This window comes from Jaculus jaculus, chromosome 6, assembly GCF_020740685.1.
Source record: "Jaculus jaculus isolate mJacJac1 chromosome 6, mJacJac1.mat.Y.cur, whole genome shotgun sequence".
Classification (NCBI taxonomy): Eukaryota; Metazoa; Chordata; class Mammalia; order Rodentia; family Dipodidae; genus Jaculus; species Jaculus jaculus.
The window spans coordinates 126,512,659-126,533,862 of NC_059107.1; the positions used below are offsets into that span (position 1 = coordinate 126,512,659).

At 37.5% G+C, this 21,204-nt stretch overlaps 1 protein-coding gene across 1 annotated transcript in view; it reads left to right on the forward strand.

Moving 5' to 3' along the window:
* Positions 1-21,204, forward strand: part of Tmtc2 (transmembrane O-mannosyltransferase targeting cadherins 2) — a 439,320-nt gene that overhangs the window by 359,281 nt on the left and 58,835 nt on the right. The window contains exon 11 of the mRNA XM_004650152.2: positions 14,657-14,720. Within this exon, the coding sequence (XP_004650209.2) occupies positions 14,657-14,720 (64 nt within the window). The remainder of the gene's footprint in view (positions 1-14,656; positions 14,721-21,204) is intronic.

A 21,204-nucleotide genomic window follows, 5' to 3' on the forward strand; every position in this document is an offset into this window, starting at 1 on the left:
TTTATGATTTAAAAAAGTGGGCTGGAGAGATGGCTTAGTGGTTAAGCACTTGCCTGTGAAGCCTAAGGACCCCAGTTCAAGGCTTGGTTCCCCAGGACCCATATTAGCCAGATGCACAAGGGGGCTCATGCGTCTGGAGTTTGTTTGCAGTGGCTGGAAGCCCTGGCATGCCCACTCTCCTCTCTCTCTCTGCCTCTTTCTGTGTCTGTTGCTCTCAAATAAATAAATAAAAATAAAAAAAACAAAAAAAAATTAAAAGATTTTAAAGTGCTTTAATTTGAGGACCAGGTCAGGTGGTGCTACAGTGGTCAGCACTCTGTGTTCTTTCTGGTTCTTTCTAGATAATACACTCTGCTATTAGTCACACTATGCCATTGTAAAGGAGGAGAAGCACATAGATGAATTTCTCTTAACAATGAATGCCTTCATCAAGTCATTTTGCTACATATTAAACCACTATCTGGAATTCAGGGTCAGCCAATGGAAACCCATTATAAAACCATTACAAAAAATATCCTTGTTTAATATGTCACTTAGAAGATTTTATAAATTACCACAGGACTAAAAACCAGTGGAAAGTTTTTACTACACATTGACAATGTGGAAATCTTTAGGGTGTGTTTTTCAGAACCTACTTCTTAGCTTTCTACAGTCTGCATTTCTCATTATGGTGCACTCAGCACTCTCTTGGAATGACTGCAAAGGAGACCATACATGTCTACCAGAGCTGACTCAGCTTCATAGCCATCTCCAGGCATCAGGTTATGCATATTTATGCAAGTTAAGGAAGGAGGGGTTTATTTCAGCTGGCAGTTCAGTTAAACTCCTTCATGGTGGCGGGAGCATAAAGCAGCTGGTCACATTCACTCTACAGTGAGGAAGCAGAGTGGTGAACATTCATGCTCAGCTAACCACCTTCTTTTTGTGGTGTCTGAGACCTCAACACATGAAATGGTGTTAACCTCAGGTAGTGTGGGTCTTCTCACTTCACATGAATAAACTTAGAAAAGCCATCTCAGGAGTGCTCAGAGATTGGTTTTCATGATAACTCTAAATCTTGTCAAGTTGACAGCCAAGAATAAACACCACAAGGGCTTACTACTCTTTAAGCTGAGTTCCAATTATTCTTATTATTCATGAGCACTCAAGACATTCTGAAAGGAGTAAAAAGGGTTTTTAATTTCCCCTTGAGTGCTTCATATGTAGCTTCATATGCAATGAATATTTTCTTATGTAATGTTATATAAAAATTTTCCTGTGAACTCCAAAGTCCTAAATGAATTTTGGTATTCTTTCCTCAAGAGAACTATTCTTTTGGGAAAAATTTTAGGCGATCAAATTGGTAGTTTACTGAACAGTTGAGTATTGAAAAAAAAAAAAGATGAGAGTCACCTTGTTTGTGACTTAGTTAACTAGAGTAATGGTTTAACTGAATAGCACAAATCATAAATTTAGGAAAAGATTATAGTTAGCCTGGGGTGATGGCTTAACAGTAAAAGTATTTGTCTGCAAATCCTAAAGACCCAGGTTCAATTCCCCAGAACTCACATAAGCCAGATGCAACCTGGTGGCACATGCATCAGGAGTTCTGTTGCAGTGATTAAAGGACCTGGCATGCCCATTCTCTCCCTCTCAATAAATGAATAAATAAAAATAAAATAAAAAATATGATTCTACCATACTGAGGGAACTTTCCTTTCTTTGGCTAATTCATAATGAAATGACTAAAATCATCTATTAACAAGGAAAAATGTGCTCCTTGCAGATGTATTTTCTTGTTTAATAGGTCATTTTATCTGGACAACAGTGTATTGCAGTAAGTGAGGGCATATGGCTGGTCAGAGGATCAAGTCTTTGCCTTTTTGTTTTAATTTTTATTTTTATTGACAACTTCTATACTTACAAACAATAAAACATGACATTTGTCTCCCCTGCCCCACTTTCCTCTTCAAAACTCTGCTCTCCATCATATCCCCTCCCTCTCTCCATTAGTCTCTCTTTTAATTTGATGTCATCATCTTTTTATCCTACTATGAGGGTCTTCTGTAGGTATTGCTAAGCACTGTGAGGTTATAGATATCAAGGCCAATTTCTGTCTGGACAGTTGCATTGTAAGGAGTGGTACCCTTCATGTGGCTCTTACATTCTTTCTGCCACTGCTTCTGCAGTGGAACCTGAGTCTTGGAGGGTTGATAGAGATGTTTCAGTGCTGGACACTCCTTTGTTCTTTTCAGCACTATGTTGCCTTTTGGGTCATCCCAGTGGTCATTGCTATCTGAAAAGAGAAGCTTCTCTAACCAGAAGTGAGAATAGCATTAATATATTAATATGGACACTAAGTATTGTACTTTTGGGACAGTTTGGTGAGAATAATATATGCAATTATCCAGACAAGAGCAGGCTTTATACCCCTAAGGCTCTTAACCTCCCCTGACATACCCTTTTTTCAGGACCAGGCATGTATTGCCTCCCATAAGGAAGGCCTTCAGCCTAATTGGAGAGAAGTTGGTTCCCCCCAGAGCAGACATGCCACTGTTGTACCTGTTCAGTAACTTAGCCTATCTGGCCAAACTTGAGACTTCCAATGTCCACTGTTATCACTGCTGATGACTTCTGTCTCCCATAGGGCTGCATACAGTGCAGTTTTTTCTAGCTTTCAGTTGGCTGGTCTACAGGGCGAAGGTTTTCTGCTCAGCACCAACTTGATTTCTCAGTGACTTTGTGACTTAAGCATGTGAATTCTTCAGCAATAGGGTCTTGCCATCTGTTTCTCAAGGGAAACCAAGGCCCTTGGCAGTAGCCTGTAATGTTGTGCAGACAATAGGAATCTTCCTGGGCAACAGCTTACTGGAAGGTATCCCATCCCTGGAACTGAAAATTTTCTAGTAACAATCTATGGACTCTGGATGTGTCATTATTCAAAAAACTAGGTTTACACATATGTCTTATTCAGAATATCTTGAATTTTGATTGACCCCCTTCTCCCCTCCCCTGCTCTTCTTTTACACAATCTCTTCCCCTGGCCTCACTTAGGCCTTTCCCGCCCTGTAATCGGTTCTTCTACTTACTTATATACAATGCCATCCCCTTGAGTCCTTCCTTCTCCTCTCTCCCTTATAGCCTCTTTCTAGCATACTGGCCTCTGATACCAATTTTTGGTTCCAGCTCACACACAAGTCTATACATTTTTAGCTAGGATCCACATATGAGAGAGAACATGTGACATTTGGCTTTCTGGGCCTGGGTTACCTCACTTAGTATAATTCTTTCCAGATCCATCCATTTTCCTGCAAATTTCATAATTTCATTTTACTTTACCACTAAACTCCATTGTGTAAATGTACCACATCTTTATCATCCATTCATCTGTGGAGGGACATCTAAGCTGGTTCCATTTCCTAGCTATTGTGAATAGAGCAGCAATAAACATGGTTGTGCAAGTAAGGTAGTGAGAAGAGTCCTTAGGATATATGTCTAGTGGTGCTATAGCTGGATCATATGCTAAATCTATTTTTAGCTGTCTCAAGAGCCTCCAAACTGATTTCCACAGTGGCTATACCAGATTACAGCCCACCAACAATGTAGAAGGGTTCCCCTTTCACCACATACTCACCAACATTTATTGCCATTTGTTTTCTTCCTGGTAACCATTCTGACCAGAGTGAGATGGAATCTCAAAGATGTTTTAATTTGCATTTCCCTGATGGCGAAGGATGTAGAAAACTTTTTTAGATGTTTATTTTCCATCTGTATTTCTTCCCATGAGAACTCTATTTAATTCCATAGGCCATTTTTTTAATTGGATTGTTTGATTTCTTATTGTCCTTTTTTTTTAGTTTTTTATATATTCTGGATATTAATCCTCTGTCAGATGTGTAGCTGGCAAAGATTTTCTCCCATTCTGGAGGTTGTCTCTTTGCTCTATTCACAGTGTCCTTTGCTGTACAAAAGCTTTGTAATTTCATGAGATGCCAGTGGTGATTAGTGGTTTTATTTCCTAACCATTGGGGTTATGTTCAGAAATACATTGCCTATGCTGATATATTGAAGGGTTTCCCCTACCTTTTCCTGTAGCAGTTTCAGAGTTTCAGGTCTGACATTAAGGACCCTGAACCATTTGTACATGATTCTTACATATGCAGAAAGACAAGGATTGATTTTCATCCACTTGTTGAAGAGGCTATCTTTTCTCCAGTGAATATTTTTGAAATTTTTGTAAAATATCAGATGGCTCTAGTTGCCTGGATTAACATCTGGGTTCTCTGTTCTGTTCCATTGATAAAGTTGCTCTATGCCCTTAATCTTGTCAGCTGGGAGGTAGACATTTCTGTTCTGAATTGGGTTCCAGGTCAGCATGGATGTGAACCAGCCCCTGCCCACAGAAGCAAAAGACAAAGGCCCTATAACTCGGAAAGCATCAAAGGCAACAACAGTTAGCCCCCAAATACAGCTTATTTGAAAAAGATAAAGCCATCCAAGAACAAGTAACCCATAACCTGCCCTGACATGGAAAGAGAGATTAGCACTTCCAATGCAGGCCTATGTACCTTTTTCTTCCTTTCCTTTTTTTTTTTTTTTTTTTTTTGTCAGTCAGCGTCATTACCTTTTTCGGTGGCTTCCGATGTCACTAATGCTGAGTGTCCACCTTGATCCCTCTGTGTTGGGCTGTGGTGCTGGAGTTCTGGTCAGCTGTGCTGGATGTGCCGCCACCTGGGGCTGAAAGCGGGAGGTTTGCGCTTCTTGTGGCTGGCTGATGGGAGAGTGCAGAACGCTCGGAGTTGCTCGTGTAGCCCTGCCTATATCCCCTTCATTATCCGCTTAGTTGACCTCAGCTGTCTTTCCTTCAGATTTCTTGACTTTGCAAGGAGGACGATGAGGTTGGAAAATCCACTTCTGTGGTCTCTGCTGCTGCCACTTGGTGTGCCTGGTGGGCGGAGCCTGGTGGGGACCTGGGTCTCACTGATCACCAGGCCCCAAGGGCCTCAGTGGGTTTCTGGAAGTTTTCCTCCTTTCTGGGGGATCTTGGTGTCTCCTGTTTCTCTGCTATATCTAAGAATAATCTATACTCCTTAACTTTTCAGAAGAAGAGTGTATTTTGTTGTGGTTTTGCTTAAATCCCTACCTAGGCTGGTTTGGCGTGGCTTCTATGCCACCCTCTTACCTGGAAGTCTCAAGTCTTTGTCTTTTGGAACTATTTGGAGGGAATATTTCCAAGATAGGATGAAGACCTTCAATTATTATTTAAAGCAAATCTTATAAAAATGGATTCATTATCTTTATGAGGGGTCACAGTGTTTAGCTACAAACTAGAGAATCCACTTTTGCTAATTTAAGAACAGAGTTTCTTAAAAACCAAACCCACAACTCCATGGAGAATACCTGCATTCCCACTAAAGAGGGCAAGGAGGAGGGAAATGATGATACCAGCATATGATGTACACATACAAAGTTTCTACTTCATAATAATAATAAATTTTTAAAAAGAAAGAGAGAGAGAGAGAGAGAAGAAAGAGGAATGAAAAGCAATGCTGGTTGGGAGAAGTGGTGTACACCTTTAATATCAGCACTTGGGAGGCATGTGTAAAAGGATTACAGCCTGGGCTAGAGTGAGACACGGCCTCATAAAATAAAAAATAAAAACTGGAATTATAAAAAAGGAAAAAGCATTCTGAGACCCAAAGTTATCTCAGGGACCTTCAGAGCACCTCTTCTCACAGCCAAGAACAATACCTGAACAGCCAGTCTGCCCTTGTGTGCTTACGCAAATTTTATGTCCTGGAACTGCACAGAGAGCTATGTCACTCTTTAGAAGAGCATTCTCTGGCACACAGCTGCCTCCCATTTTGCTTTCATGACTCCATCTGATTGGGGAAACTTGAATCATGTGCCGGAAGAAAGCTGGAAGATGAAAGGTTTCTTCTTGGCCTCTGCTTTGCTTGGGAAGGTGGAATCCAAGTTGTGGCTAATTACCCACCGTGTTTACAGGGAGGATGATCACAGATGTTGCATGGTCTCACGTAATGAGCATTGACAATACATGGTGACACTTTTAGTACTTCAAATAAAACTTAAAAAGTACTAGATGCTTCCAGATGAGGCCATTCCTTTTAAAACGCAGTTTGATTATCATCAAAGGAAAATATCAAAGGAATTTAAATTGTTGGAACTCAGTGAAGTTGTGTCTATAAAGTTGTGAAAGGAAACAATTGAATCAACTGTTCTTTTAGATGCATTGTGTAGGAATGACTTTATTCACCCCCCATAACAGGAAGCTGAAGAGAGAGTATAAATAAATTTGGTATCCGAGAGGAAGTCAAGAGGCAAGAAAAACAAAATTTCCCTGTTTCATAGGCTCTCTAGTAGTAGGATTTTGTTGTTGTTTCCTTACCGCATTGACTTGGTAAAGGATGAAAGTGATATTTATTCAGTGACCATCTGTCTCCCTGGGACTGTATTTTACATTCATACCTGACCATCCCCTCCTTCTACTTGCACATCTGTGAGTGGGCCTTGATGCTACTGTTGTTAAGATGCAAACCCCGACAGTCAGCATCCACCAGTGCTCATCTGAGTCAGGAAGTTGGCTTCTGAGTACAGTGTGTCCCAATTCCTTTTGAACTTATCCACTGGTGTCCTGTGGCTACTTGTGTCTTTCCAACCAAATGTTTACTCAGAAGCTCCAACTCTTGTTAAAAGAGAGGGCAATGATAGGAGGTAACAGGCTGGTGAATATGTAAATCCTACATAATAAGACCTCTTCAGGATTTCTAAATTCATTCTTTTTGTGGTCAGTTTTTGAAAGTAGAGTCATGGGCTCATGGCAATTGTAGAGACAAGTCCAAGTTTCAGTGACTTTTAGAAGCATCATTATTGTACAGTCTCTTGTCTTGAGTCATGTGGCCTGGAAAAGTATGATTCTTTTTTCTCTTGGAATAAAGATACAAGACATCACTCCTTCAGTTATAGTAAGTGTCACTGGGAGTTAGGGGTGGTTCAGCATCCCAGGTCCATTTCCCCAGTACCCATGTAAAGCCAGATGTGCAAGATGGCACATGCAGCTGGAGTTCATTTTCAACAGCAAGAGGCTCTGGCACTCCCATTCTCTCTCTCTCTCTTTCTCTTTCTGTCTGTCATTATCAATAAATATATGAAGATATTTTTAAAAAGAAAAGCACAACTATTCTATGCCAGCTTGTTTCTTCTGCTCTATTTTTAGTTAATAGTGAATATGTGATAATCATTATCTTTTAATTTCCATATTCATATAACAGTGTTAAATGACTATATGTTATATAAACACAAAATTTAGAAATATTAATATTATTAATTCTATTGAGGGTGATAAAATTTAAAATCTTAAGGGAAAAAGAACAAAATCAGGTTATTTTCTCAAAGATATTTATTTATGTTTATCTTAAAGATACATATTTTTCTTTGCATGTTTATATATGTAAAGTTAGCCTTTGATAGTCCTCAGTCTGAATCTGTGAATTCAAACCACAGAGAAAATTTATGAGAATGTATATAGTGAAGGTGTAGAGACTTTATTTTAACGTATTTAAAGGCACAACTGAATCTCTAAGATTGTCTAGGCCACATAGTTTCTCCTCTAACATTTAAAACACTGGCAAGTTATTAGACTTTTTTATTTATAAATTGTACTTTACACCTAATTTTGGTCAAGAGGCTGTTTTGTTTTTGCTTTGTCATTTATTTGTGATAGTGTCTCTTGTGGGCTAGGCTGTCCTTGAAATTTCAAGCTCCTGATTCTCATCCCTGATGCTAGAGTTACAGGCATGTGCTGCCTCAACTGACCTTTTTATCAGAATATTACTTGAAGCACTCTAACCATTGTAAGGTCATTGAAGTAAAGTAGGCAGCAGGTGATTGAAAGTGGGTGTCTCCCAACTCAGTAATTCTTCAATATCAATGAGTGTATGAATGGCCTGGAGATCTTGTTAAAATGTACATTTTGACTTACTAAATTAGCATTGTAACTATTTTATACTTCTAAAAAGTTCCAGGTGATGCTTATGATGTTGCTTCTTATGTCAGTACTACAAGCCATTTTTATCCTAGATCTTCCTCTTCATACCTCCCAACTCCTTCTCCATCCCTGAAATTAACCTCTTATAAAACTAATAATTTAATGTATATGAACATGAGGCATGATATATCCAAACATTTCCTTCTTTTCATATTTTTACAGCATGAAACTTTTGTTGCCTTCTCATATTTAGTCTTAACACTGTCCTTAGAAGGCCCTGAGAAGTTTGTGTCTGTGAAAGAATGGACTCCAAAACTCATGAAATTTGGGCTGGAGAGATGGCTTAGTGGTTAAGCGCTTGCCTGTGAAGCCTAAGAACCCCGGTTCGAGGCTCGGTTCCCCAGGTCCCATGTTAGCCAGATGCACAAGGGGGCACACGCGTCTGGAGTTCGTTTGCAGAGGCTGGAAGCCCTGGCATGCCCATTCTCTCTCTCTCCCTCTATCTGTCTTTCTCTCTGTGTCTGTCGCTCTCAAATAAATTTAAAAAAAAAAAAAATTAAAAAAAAAAAAACTCATGAAATTTCTGACGTAGAAGGACCCTTTCTGAAATTATGTCATCAACAGTCTTTTCTTCCTTTATTTATACAATTCCTTTCACTTTTCTCTTCTTTGGAATGGAAACAAATTCTTTCAGGTCTTGTGACCATTTTTGATGTCTTGAGAGAGAAACTTTTATCGAAGAAGGCTTAAGAGTTATAAACAATTTATTGCAAGAATTCCATTACAAAAGTCTTTTCTGATTGGGCATGGTGATACATGCCTTTAGTCTCAGCATTTGGGAGGCAGAGGAAGGAAAATCCCTGTGAGTTTGGGGCCACCTGAGACTACATATTCTATGTCAGCCTGGGCTAGTGTTAGACCCTACCCATTAAAAAAAAAAAAAAGTCTCTTCAGTTCTGTTGCTTTTACAAGTGTGTGACTCTGGTTTTGCTACTTTAAGATGTCCCTTACATTTGCATATGGTCTGTTTCATGTCTACTTCTCCCCATTCAAAACAACTTATCAACTAGAATTAGCATTTAGTGTTTCTTTGAGTAATCTAAAGCCAAGTTATCTGTTATTCAGCAAGGATCCAGGAAAAGCTTATCCATTTGTATTACATGGACAATTATCTGTCTAGTTAAAACCTCCCCATTTTCTCTCTTTCTTTCCCTCTGTGGGTGTGTGTGTATGTGTGTGTGTGTCTTTCTTTCTCTCAAATAAACAAATGAAAATAAAATATTTTTTTAAAAAAAAACTTGTTGGAGTTGAGATGATGGCTCAGTTGGAAAAGTGCTTGCTGGACAAGCATAAGGTCATGGGTTTGGATCCCCAGAAGTGTAAGTGATGAGAGTGAAAGCACATGCCTGTAATCCTAACACTGTTGCCTCTGAAAATGGAGGGTCCCCAGGTTCTGATGGCTAGCCAGATTAACCAAATCTGTGAGTTCTGGGTTCAGTGGAAGACACTGTCTCAGTAAGTAAGGTGGAGAGTGATTGAGGAAGGCAACTGACATTGACCTTTGGCCTCTACACATACATACATATTCATGATCCTGTACATACATACAAACACCTCATATATATGTATGTATGTATGTATGTATGTATGTGTGTGTGTGTATACATATATATATATGTATATATATATGCAAAAATCTATCCTTAAACATACATTATGTATGACTTAAAATGGTCATTGATCATATTATGCAATTTTTAATTCAAAGTTGATAAGTCACAGCTATTATAGCTAGAGTTTTCTAAATGCTACTGGAATTTTCAAACAAAAACATTTTCAAGGAAGTAATTTTATATTTTGCAATCTTAATTTCATAATTTTCAAGGTATGCATGAAAATGAAGGTCACTATAAATGATTCTTTTAATCAAATCCTCCTCAGACACTAACTAGGTTATATTAATTTGTTATTTTATAACAATTGATTCCCATGTCTCTTTTATGCATCATTTCTTGCCAGACTAATGGTTCATAAACCTGTGTTCCAAAATATATTTTTCTATTATAAAGTAGAAGCAGAGAGAAATTTATAATATGAAATATGTATGTACATTTTTTTAAATAAGTTTTATAGTCTTGTGTACAGAAGTGGAATTCTGTAGTGTACAAATTATAAAGCTGGGGACTTTGTTATTGTCAATTTGTTTTTGCTCTGGCATTTAAATTTTCACTGATGACAGAAACACTGATTCAAAAAACTTTTAAAAAATCATCACTGTCTAGTTGTTTTGTGGGAATTCAAAGTTTTATTGATTATTCAGGCCATAAATACCACTTAGATTTTTTTGCTGCTACTTTGCCATTTGGGGCCCTGAGAGTCAGAGTTAGTATGAAGGGAGCGGAGTAGTACCCACTTTCATTATTGGTAGAAGTTGGTCATGGGAAAGGAGCCTTCATCTGAAGCTCCAGTTCATTATGCCTACTGTTGGCTGAGTGATGATACATGGACCCAGTATAGTTTCCTGGTATGAATGACTTCCCTCTCAACCTCTTATTCTTTATTGGCTTTGGAGAATATGTTGTGTCTAATTAGAAGGCTGCCGACATCTGCCTTTCATGATCTGGCAGAGGTAGGTGCTCCCTCTGTGCCCCTCTTCCTGATTCCTCCCATGGTAGAAATATGGGGACTTACACTGTCACCTCCATATCTGATTATAATCACCTGAAATGGAAAGTTGTAGGAAGAAAATATATCTTAAGCACTGTTTTTGCTCTCTCCCATCTTGAAATAATTGTTATTACTCTTCATAATTGTTTCAAGGTGTTGTTTTTAATAGGACATGAAAGAATAAATCACTAGGAAGGGATTTATTTTTTCTGTCCCAGAAAATAAATTGTAAAGAATAGATATAAGCATGGAGATGAAGTATTTACTATCAGCTGCTTTAAACAGACATATCAAAGTCTAGGGACCCAAGTCCTACACTCTGTCCTTAACAATTTCATGTTTTTGTCTTGGCAATATGTAACAGAATCCCCACAGCAACTGGCAGGAAACTGGTATTTCCTTACTTTTCCTACATTGATTAATGATCTAGTCATCCATGAAATTTATATTTGTTAAGTACTGTCAGAATTACTCTTTCAGAAGGGAGTAAATATAATATAAAATATAGCAAACACAATAAAATGAACAAAAACAAGAATATAAATGAATATTTGTGCATAGAACTGATATATCCCTCCTTCTAATTTTCTGTGTGCTATCCTAAGTGCTTTCTGAAATTACCCAATAAAAATGTTTAGTGAGCCATGCATGGTGGCACACACCTTTAATCCCAGCACTTGGGAGGCAGAGGCAGGAGGATCACTGGGAGTTCGAGGCCACCCTGAGACTAGTTCCAGGTCAGCCAGGACTAGAGTAAAATCCTACCTCAAAAAACCAAAATAAATAAATTACTTAAATAAAATCAATAAATAAGTAAATAAAACAAAGTTTACTAATAGAATCAAAATCTTATGGTGAAAATTATTTTAATACTTATATGATGTGTAATAAATCTTACTTTTCATTTTCTTAGAATATCATCAGTTCTACTTCAAGCTTTAAAAAATAGTGTTTTTGCACTAAATATTTTCTTTTGGAAATTAACCCACTGTATTAACTATGTTTCTCTTTTCTGTGACAAAATAAATACCTAACAAAAAGCATGTTGACACAAGCGGGGGGGCACGTGCCTTTAGTCAATGAATTCCAGGTCAGCCTGGGTTACACTGACATCCTATCTTAAAAACAAAAATCAACAAGAACAAAAAAAGCAATTTGAAAAAGGGAAGAGTGAGTTTGATTTACAGTTTCAGGGGATATAGCCTATCAGGGTGGAAAAGGCATCCATGGGAACTTGAGGTGACTGGACCCATTTCTCTGCAATCAGGAAGCAGAGATGGGACAGGAAGTTGGGCAAGGATGGGAAACCCCCCACTAGTGACCTAGTTTTCCAGCAAAGCTCTACTTCCTAAAAGTTCCACATTGCCAACAGGGACCAAGTATTTAAATATATGAGCCTATAGGAGACATTCCACATTCAAGTCAATGTGACCACTAAAAAATGTGATGGCTTCAAAATTAATACCCCCGCCCCCCCGCACACACTTTGGTTTTTCAAGGTAGGTTCTTTCTCTCGCCCAAGCTGAACTGGAATTCATTATGTCCTCTCAGGGTGGCCTTGAACTCAAGGTGATCCTGGTGATCCTACTACCTCTGCCTTCTGAGTGCTGGAATGTGCCATCACACCCTGTGAAATAATCATTTTTTTAAATTGAGTTAATTACCTTAAAGACACTTGGTCTAACCAGGAGTGGTGGTGCACACCTTCAATCCCAGCACTTAGGAGACAAAGGTAGGAAAATTCCTGTGAGTTGAGGCCAGCCTGAGATTACATAGTAAATTCCAAGTCAGCCTGGCTAGATAGAGGGAGACACTAATTTTAAAACAAAACAAAACAAAAAAGCTATTTGGTATAAAGAATTTCCCAGTTTTTCTTTTGATCCCTATCTAACTTATGAATTGAATGTCCATGAAGACGAATACTGTTAGCAGCCATGCTTTCCAAGTTAGATATCTGCTGGTTGATCTTGCTTCAAAGTAGCTTACTTCTTTGTAATATTAAGTTACTCTAATTTCCTACCTCCATGACTTTTATTTTCCTCTGGAGAAAACCCTTCCAGGGCATGACCTGAATAATTCTGGTTCAAATTTCCAAATGAATCTGAACCAAAGAAATTCTATAATTTGGTGGCATGAACCTTCATTAAATACTCTAGCAAGGGAATTTTTACTGTTCCGTACCAGACTAAAGTACGTTTTTGACGTATTGAAATTGAACTTTAACATTTATGAGAATATAAATTGCAGCAGCACATTGTAACATGTCATGGGTTCAGTAGAGCCTTAGGTAAAGATTAAAAACAAAAACACTTTCTTTATAACCTCCATTAAAAATAGCTGTGTTTCTAATTATTTTTCCTTTAAAAATTAGAAAAATATGTCTTATTCTCCAGAGAAATGTTATCTTTTGTAATTCCTATAATTTATACTGCTGCATAGGGTCTGTCTTTATGGCTTTTATTTGTCTTGAGCAAAGTACAAATTCATGTATTTAGGTAAGACTACTTAGCCTTCTCTTTTAACACCTAAATGTGGACTTAATTCTTACAATCCGTTCCTGTCCTCTCTGTTTTCTTCTTATCTAAAAAGCTAGCCAGAAAAGAACTCAACTCCCCTTGAAAGGCAGGTCCCACAGCCATTCAGTACTATTGTCACATAATAGTTATGCTCTGTAGGTGTCTGGAATTGATTGTGATATTGTTCTGTGGTATTCCTTCAGCATCTTTAGCAGCTCCTTTGCAGAATTTCTTATGTCTATGTTGGATCATCAGCCGTGCTGCTCCTGGGGTTCTGTTCTCAGCAAGAAAGCGAACTCTGGTTATAAGCCTAAAGAAATCACTGTGTGGTATAGGGCTGTAAGCTCAGTTGTAGAGTGCCTGCCTAGACCCTGCTGGTTCAGTCCTCAGAACCTCAAACTAAACAAACAAACAAAAAACTTACATTCATTTCACTATAGCTTAAAGCTTGAAATGATTAATTCCAGTGGTCAAGAAATTTTTGTTTGTATTTGTTTTAAAATTATTTAACCTCAGAAGCTCCTCACAATTAGCAGATAACTAGACTTATGATGTGCTTACAATGAAACTGCCCTCGGTGACTGGAAATGCTGAAAAAATGTTATTGAAAATTGGCAAATTCAGTCCTTTGCCACTAGAGTCTGAGTAGGACATAATCCCGTTACTTGCAGTAATGTGAGTAAGTTCTCACCATCTCTTCAGCTTTTTGATACCCAGGGATTAAAATTCAATATGATCACATCCCGTGACCTGAGATGGAGTATTATGCCCACCCTGGTTGCCAGACAGCAAGGAGTGGGGTGATCTGACCTTTGAAGTTAACTGTCAATTGTACACCAAGCAAAAGACCCCCTGAATGAGAAAGTGATTGTCCACGTATGTAACTATATGTTGTTTGAACATGTTTTGTTGACTTTTAGTTAGCGTACAAGATAATGGGTTCACAATGACATTTCTATGCATACATCACATCCTGCTTTCCCCGCATTCACTGCCCGCCCTGCTGTCACCCGCTGCGGCTCTCCTCCTTCACCTCCATGAGTTTCCCTTCCACTGTTGAATGACGCGCGTGTGATGTGTATATAATGTCTTTAAGTATTGCAAAGCTTCGTTATTCTTAGTTTTTTAAATAAGAACTAAATATTAATTATGACAACTAATTTTTAAAAACCATTTTTCTGGGATATGTTGAAACCAGAGAGTCTCAACATATTATGTAGGTTAGGCATAAAAGGACAATAGCTTTTCTCATGGCTAATTATGAATTTAAAATAGCAGTACCTACTGACTATGATTATGTTAGGATCATTTGAAGTGCTACAAACTGCAGGAATTCCATTTGCTTTATGAGAATCTTACTAATTCTTCCACGTAGTTGAGATGTTTTTTCATGGTAATGTCATTTTGCTGCACAGTGCCCCTGCTTACCATTCTTATATTTAAAAACACATTATATGATTTTGTGTACATTATTTTTTTTTAACAGACAGGCCAGCCTCAATGAAGCAGCTGAGAAGTATTATGACCTGGCAGCCAGGCTGAGGCCTAATGTGAGTATTTATTTCCCTAAGGGGTAGTTTGATTCAGAGGGTGACACTAATTCATGTAATGGTTTAGGACACAGATCCATCATGATTCTACTTGTTTCTCCCCCCACCCCCTAATTTTTGATTTGAATTACCACTATAGGGTTCATTCAACCATACCACAAAACCCTCCTGCCTTGATCTTTCTTTTCCCCACAAGTGAAATTGCTCATTTTTACCATATGTAAAGCACTATAAACTTTCATCATTTGAATTTTATCTTGAGTATTACCAAATACTTTGCACTGGGATGAATTTTTCAATTACTTCCTTGAAAGCTTTTTTTGTTTCAGTAGTACTAAGTACTTATTGTTTGACTTTTACCTGCATGCATATTAAGCAATTTACCTCTTTTCTATTCTAATATTTCCTTTTCTAATAGCTGTGCTTTACAACTTTATCAATAATATTTTCATTACAAGTGTACCCTGGATAGTCAGAGTTCCAGAAAGTAAAATGGATACAAATTGGATCATCTCTATTGGAATAAAATAACCATCTATGAAAAAATAAGAACTGGTTTTGCAGCATCCTTCTAGGCAGATATCTTTTTCTTTTTTCCCAGAGCTCATCACTGCATTCCACTACTTTAATACACAGTCTCCGCCTCGGTCCAACACTAAAATCTTCTATTCTGCTCTCCTGAGGTAGACAAGATGTGAAGCAATGTAATTTTCAAACAGTAATGAAAGTACATCTGTGCAATAAGTACAAATTATGGGATCAGTTTCATTTCTTTATAGTACCTCAACTTTTGGGCAAACGTGTATACAGTGACTGCTTTGTTATAGGATACAAAGACTTCATAGCATCAAAGAACACACTGTCATAGTGAAATGTAATATTATCATCTGGTTGAATAGAGTGGGGTGATTCCTCTGAAGGTAGAGACAGTGGAGACTTACAAGGAATTAATTTGTGTTTGCTTAAGAGATCTAACCATTTTAAACTTAGCTATGAATATAACTGTCTCCCAAATTTCATTTGTAATAATACATGATAATATAAAAATAATGAATTTGCCTAACACCTCTGAGACAAAAAACAGGTGAGTAATAAAAACATATAAATGCATTTAGGTTTTCATGTGAAAGTTGTCTTTAGAAATGGAGTCCTGGGCTGGAGAGATAGTTCAGTGGTTAAGGTACTTGCCTGTAAAGCCTAAGGACCCCAGTTGGATCTCGCATTACCCATGGGAGCCAGATAGACAATGTGGCATGTGTATTTTATCTGGAGTCATGTGTCCATTCTCTCTCTCTCTTTATATATACATACATACATATATACATACATATATATACACACATACATACATACACACACACATACACACATGCATACATATATATGTGTGTGTACACACACATGTATATACACATATAACATATGTATATATAACACATATAACATGTATACATATACATATATGTGTACACACTTCTTTCTCTCTCTCAAATAAATAAAATGATAGTAAATAAAAACAAAGACTCAAACAGGGACAAATATTTTTATAGAAAAAGGACCAGAGGACAAAAAGGTATTATGTACTGGTAATAAATGAGAGGAACTTAGCAAGACCTATGTGTCCAGAATCTTCTGTGTCTCTGACTTCATAGATGAGGATGTGAATAAGTATCTTATGACATGAGTCAGGGGAGATAGCAGGGAAAAGGTTGCAGCCACCATCCTGCTTCTGGGCTATCTAGAACTTCAAATATTCAGTCTTCCAAGGTGTCATGTTTTTCAGGGACTGTTCTAAGCTGCTTCATTTAGTTATGACATGCATTAAGAAATGATGACTTGTTTACAGCAGAAGAAAATAGTAATCATGATGGCAAGAGTGGTGACAGTTAAAATTTATTGAACAATTTATGTCACCCACATAGCGAGATACTTTAGGTGACTTCTTTTGTTTAATATCCCAACTCACTGACACTTTTGTCATCTCTGTTATGCTGAAGGTTAGTGAAGTTAACACTTTACCTGGTTCCACAGCACTGTGGAGTCACATTGTCATTGTCACTGTGTACATAATAGAATATTTGGTGAATTCAAAAAAGGAAAGTGGCTGTATCTTAAGAGGAAATACCTGCCAAAAAATCTGAGAAAGTAGCACAATACTTTACTTATTTACTTATTTTTCAAATATGTGATAAGTACCATGTATGACATGGCTTCCCTCTTAGGAGCTTAAAACCTGGCATGAACAAGTAAGGAAAGTATGTCGTTTCCCCAGACAGAGCCATGTGCTTTGGAGAAAAATGAAGCAGTTCACCAGTTAGGGACACAAAAGAGAAAACTTTGTAAATACCAAAATAGGATGTCTCTGTGCAATATTTCTAAAAGAAGAGTCAAATATGAGTCTTGTTAGAATTTTGTGGAAAGTAAGAAACATATTTTAAAAAATTTCCCATTTACATTTATCAATTTAATGTTCTAAACATGTATAATGCATGATAATTAAATTCAGTCTTACCCATCGAGCATTTCCAGTCCTTGAGATTTACTTTTCTCTCTGCTACATGATTGGTTAGATGGAGGTCTTCATCAAAATACAGCAGAAGAAAGCACTATGAACTATGCAATGGGAGAGGAAGTCAGGTAGCTTTGTTGGGTAGTGTAGGGTGACCATCCCAAAAGTAAAAAGCAGAAATCCTTAAATCTGCCCTTGTAATCTCCACTTCACTAGAGATCAGAGAAGGATCGCTGATTCTTGACTAAAGAGATAAGCAACTCGAACCCCTCCCCAGGAAGGAGTTCCCCTTTCCTCAAATTTAAATCTGATCTCTGGCCTTGTAGTTGGTTAAGCTAAGCCCCAAACCTTGGTGTCGTGGCTGAACTTTTCCTGATCCAGCCCCCTGCATCCACACCAGTCATCTGAGCCTGAAGGTAAAGCCTACCACAACAGGATTATAAATAACCACTTAGCAGGTGATCTACCCTCTTCTGATTTGCTGGTCAAATCTCTTCTAAAAGTTCAGGTTCCTGTCTTGATAAGCCTCCCCTCTGTCTCAGCACGTGGGGGAACCCTTACTCCCACATGGGCTCTCCACCCCCTCCTGCCCTCCACGTGGCAAGGGTTTTCTGCACTTTCCTCTCTAAATCTCTGTTCATGTTTCAGGCTCCTACTCACTTCTCATATACGCTCTGGGGCCATATGCGTGCATCCATTCTCCCTCCCTTGGTCCATAGACTCTCCCTCACCCTTCCTGACTTCTGAATAAATGTAATAATTTAATTATTATCCTTCTCAGTCTTATTTTATTTTAATTTCTTTGGTAAAACAGACACAAACTCAGGGTTAGGAGTTTAAGGACTTTGCTGAACTCCAAAAAACCCTGTTGCAAACCTCTAAAAATGAAAAAGACACTGACTCAGACACCACTGTGACTTATGAAGTTGTTTATTGTAAATGACTAGCCAAATCATAAAATCAATATTTAATCTCCAGCTCAAAGTCTTTTTCTCAGGGACCCCAAGATGTTTCCTCATAAATATGCTGCATGATGGTCTTGAAAATGTGCTTATTCCAGTGGCATTTCTGTACCTGGTAACAATACATTCTGCACAAATGCAGATAGAATGTAAAATTCGTCTTTAACAGTAGACAAAAGATCTTGCAATTGGTGGATCAACAGATGTGCTTTTCCCCTCTCAATTTGTTTTCAGATTGTTATCAGATGTTTTGATATTCAGATAGTCATGAGTAAGGTGTCAGAGGGTCAAGGGTGATAATAAAAACCATTTTTTTTTCCCCTGAAACAAAGCCACCTGTTTAAATAGCTACCTGTGATTTATTAGGATTTCTGCATTGATCTAAATGAAAGTACCCACCTAACATTTATCTTCTGTTTATGCCCTTTGTTTATAAAGCTTTTTTTTTTTTTTTTTTTTTTGCTTTGCTTTTTGTTACATTGGACTGAACAAATGCCAGTTATCTGCTTATATGAGAGTATAACAACCTGGGCAATTTGCACATCAATTTCACTGCCTAGTTGTATTGTTATTTGTCTTTTGCCCACGTACATACTAGGACAATCTTACTCTTTGTTAGTTTTTTTTTTTTTTTTTTTTTAGGTATGTGCTCACTCTTCCCCAGGCTATCCTGAAACTCACTCTGCAGCCACAGGCTGGTCTCAAACTCAAAGTAATCCTTTTGCCTCAGCCACTGAGTGTTGGGATTAAAGGCATGTGCCACCATGCCTGGCTTCTTACTCTTATTTTTCATAAAACAATTTCTTCTGATTGTTTAAATTCCATGACAGCTGCAATGATTAGTAGCTGTATGTGGATAACTCTAAAATCTTTTAGTAATTCTTATATAAGGGCATGACTGTATGATGTCAAATATGACTCATGTACTATTCCTTATTACCTGGATGTTTCAAAGATGTTTTTATTTATTTATTTATTTATTTATGACAGAGATAGAAAAAATAAGCATGTCAGGGCCTCTAGCCTCTGCAAATGAACTCCAGATACATGTGCCACCATGTGCATCTGGCTTATGTGGGACCTGTAAATTGAACCTGAGTCCTAAGGCTTTGCAGGCAAGTGCCTTAACTGCAAAGCCATCTATCCAGCCCTCAGAGATTTTTGATTAGCTCTGGGATAAAGACTTTTCTTAATAAAGTACTGGTTACATTTTTTTTAAAAAAATATACCCACAATAAATTTACATTTTTCATTCTACACAAGCATGGTATTCTGCATAATTTACTTTGTAATGAATTGACTTTGGGGGTTGTTTTGTAAATGAAGAAATCCAGTGATCAAGTGCTAAAAGAGTGAAAGAGATTAGAATGATTACGGCAGTATAAGGTTTAGACTCTGGTATTGTGTCCGATTAGCGGTACTCAATTTGTTGCCATCTACAGAAGTTCATACTTAATAGAATTTACTTTGGTTTTCAGCATATGGTGTAGAATTATTATTAATTACAAAATACTTTGGATATCTTAGTTGATCTTATTGGCAGTTTTTCTAAAATTAGAGCTCATATTGAAACATTACCATAATTTTTTTCTATAAAAATTGTTCTTTGTTAGTTTTTTCTCTTTTTATAAATATTGTTTTTATTTTCATAAATAAGTTGAGTTTTATGTGGAAGGTACTTCCTAAGCATAAGAGTTCTCTCCCCACCCTTCCCAATTATGCACACCAAAAAAAAAAAGTGCTAACTCTTTAAGAACTGGAGAGAATATTGCAAGAAAACTGCTGTGTTCTTCATATGGGAATTAAGGTAAATTCTGCATTTTCTGGTAGATTAAAATAATTTAATCATGAAAAAAATGGCAGATTTACATAGTCTGAAGTCACTAGCTTCTAGTTGACTTTTTATCAGCTCTGGAATCAAAAGGGGATAACTGCCAATGATTAGATTTCTAGGAAAGAGGGTTTTTTGGCTCTACTTATGCAACTGATTTTCTAAATCAAATGGTAGCTTTATATAAGACTCTACCCAGTGAAGCCAAATTTCAAAGTTATAAGAAATTAACTCAGCCCTTGAGAAATGCCCAGTGTAACTTGGGAAAGAAGGGGAGGAGAAACCATGTGTCTCAGCCCTCCCATGTCAGGGTAGTAAATAATGGTACCTAATGAGGACTTGTGAGGGATATACACTGAGTATTAGCAAAATACATAGGAGATAATGATCTAAAAGATAGTGAGTCAGAGTAGAAAAGTACAAAGAGGCATGGAATGATAAACTGTTGTATAAGTGGAGACTTTAGCAAGAGAAGGGAAAGGGGAGAATTTGGGCAGGTAGAGGCTTCCCTCTACATAAGGGCATGGGAAACTGTAGGGGCAGATGGAAATGGAAACTCACATATAGCCAGGTAAACTACATTACACATCACACTGAACACATACATTGACTAAGATCAAGAGTTTATATTCTGGAATTTTGTTGAGTACAATGGCATAATTAATGTCATAATTTAGGATGATTATTTTTGTGATGCAATGAAATATTTTCTATGCAGAGTCGAATTGGGAGATTCAACCTTGGTAGGACCAAATAAGGGATCACTGTTACAGCATAGGCATAACGCAATCAAGCTTAAAGGAAGGACGAAAGTGAGATGGAAAAGAAGACATAGGAAATATCAGTAGTGGTTGATAGGATGTGAGTACAAAAATCAGCTGTTAACAATAAGCACTTAAAATGTTTGAATATAGGTAACTTGACAAAAAAAAAAAAAAGACCATACACAGAAAGAAAAATAGGCAGAGGGGTGTTTTTATCTGAAGAAGAAATCTCATGTTCAGATTTGATAAACTCATTCTGAATGAGAAGTAGGCTTTTCTAATTTTCTGTGGGACATTCCTTGTAGTAAGCAGCCAGGAAAGAGTTTAAAGTCTAGGAAAGAGATGTGGGAGTCATTTGAAGCAAGGAAACTAATACCAACAAAATGATTAAGATGACTATAAGAGAAAGCACAGGGCC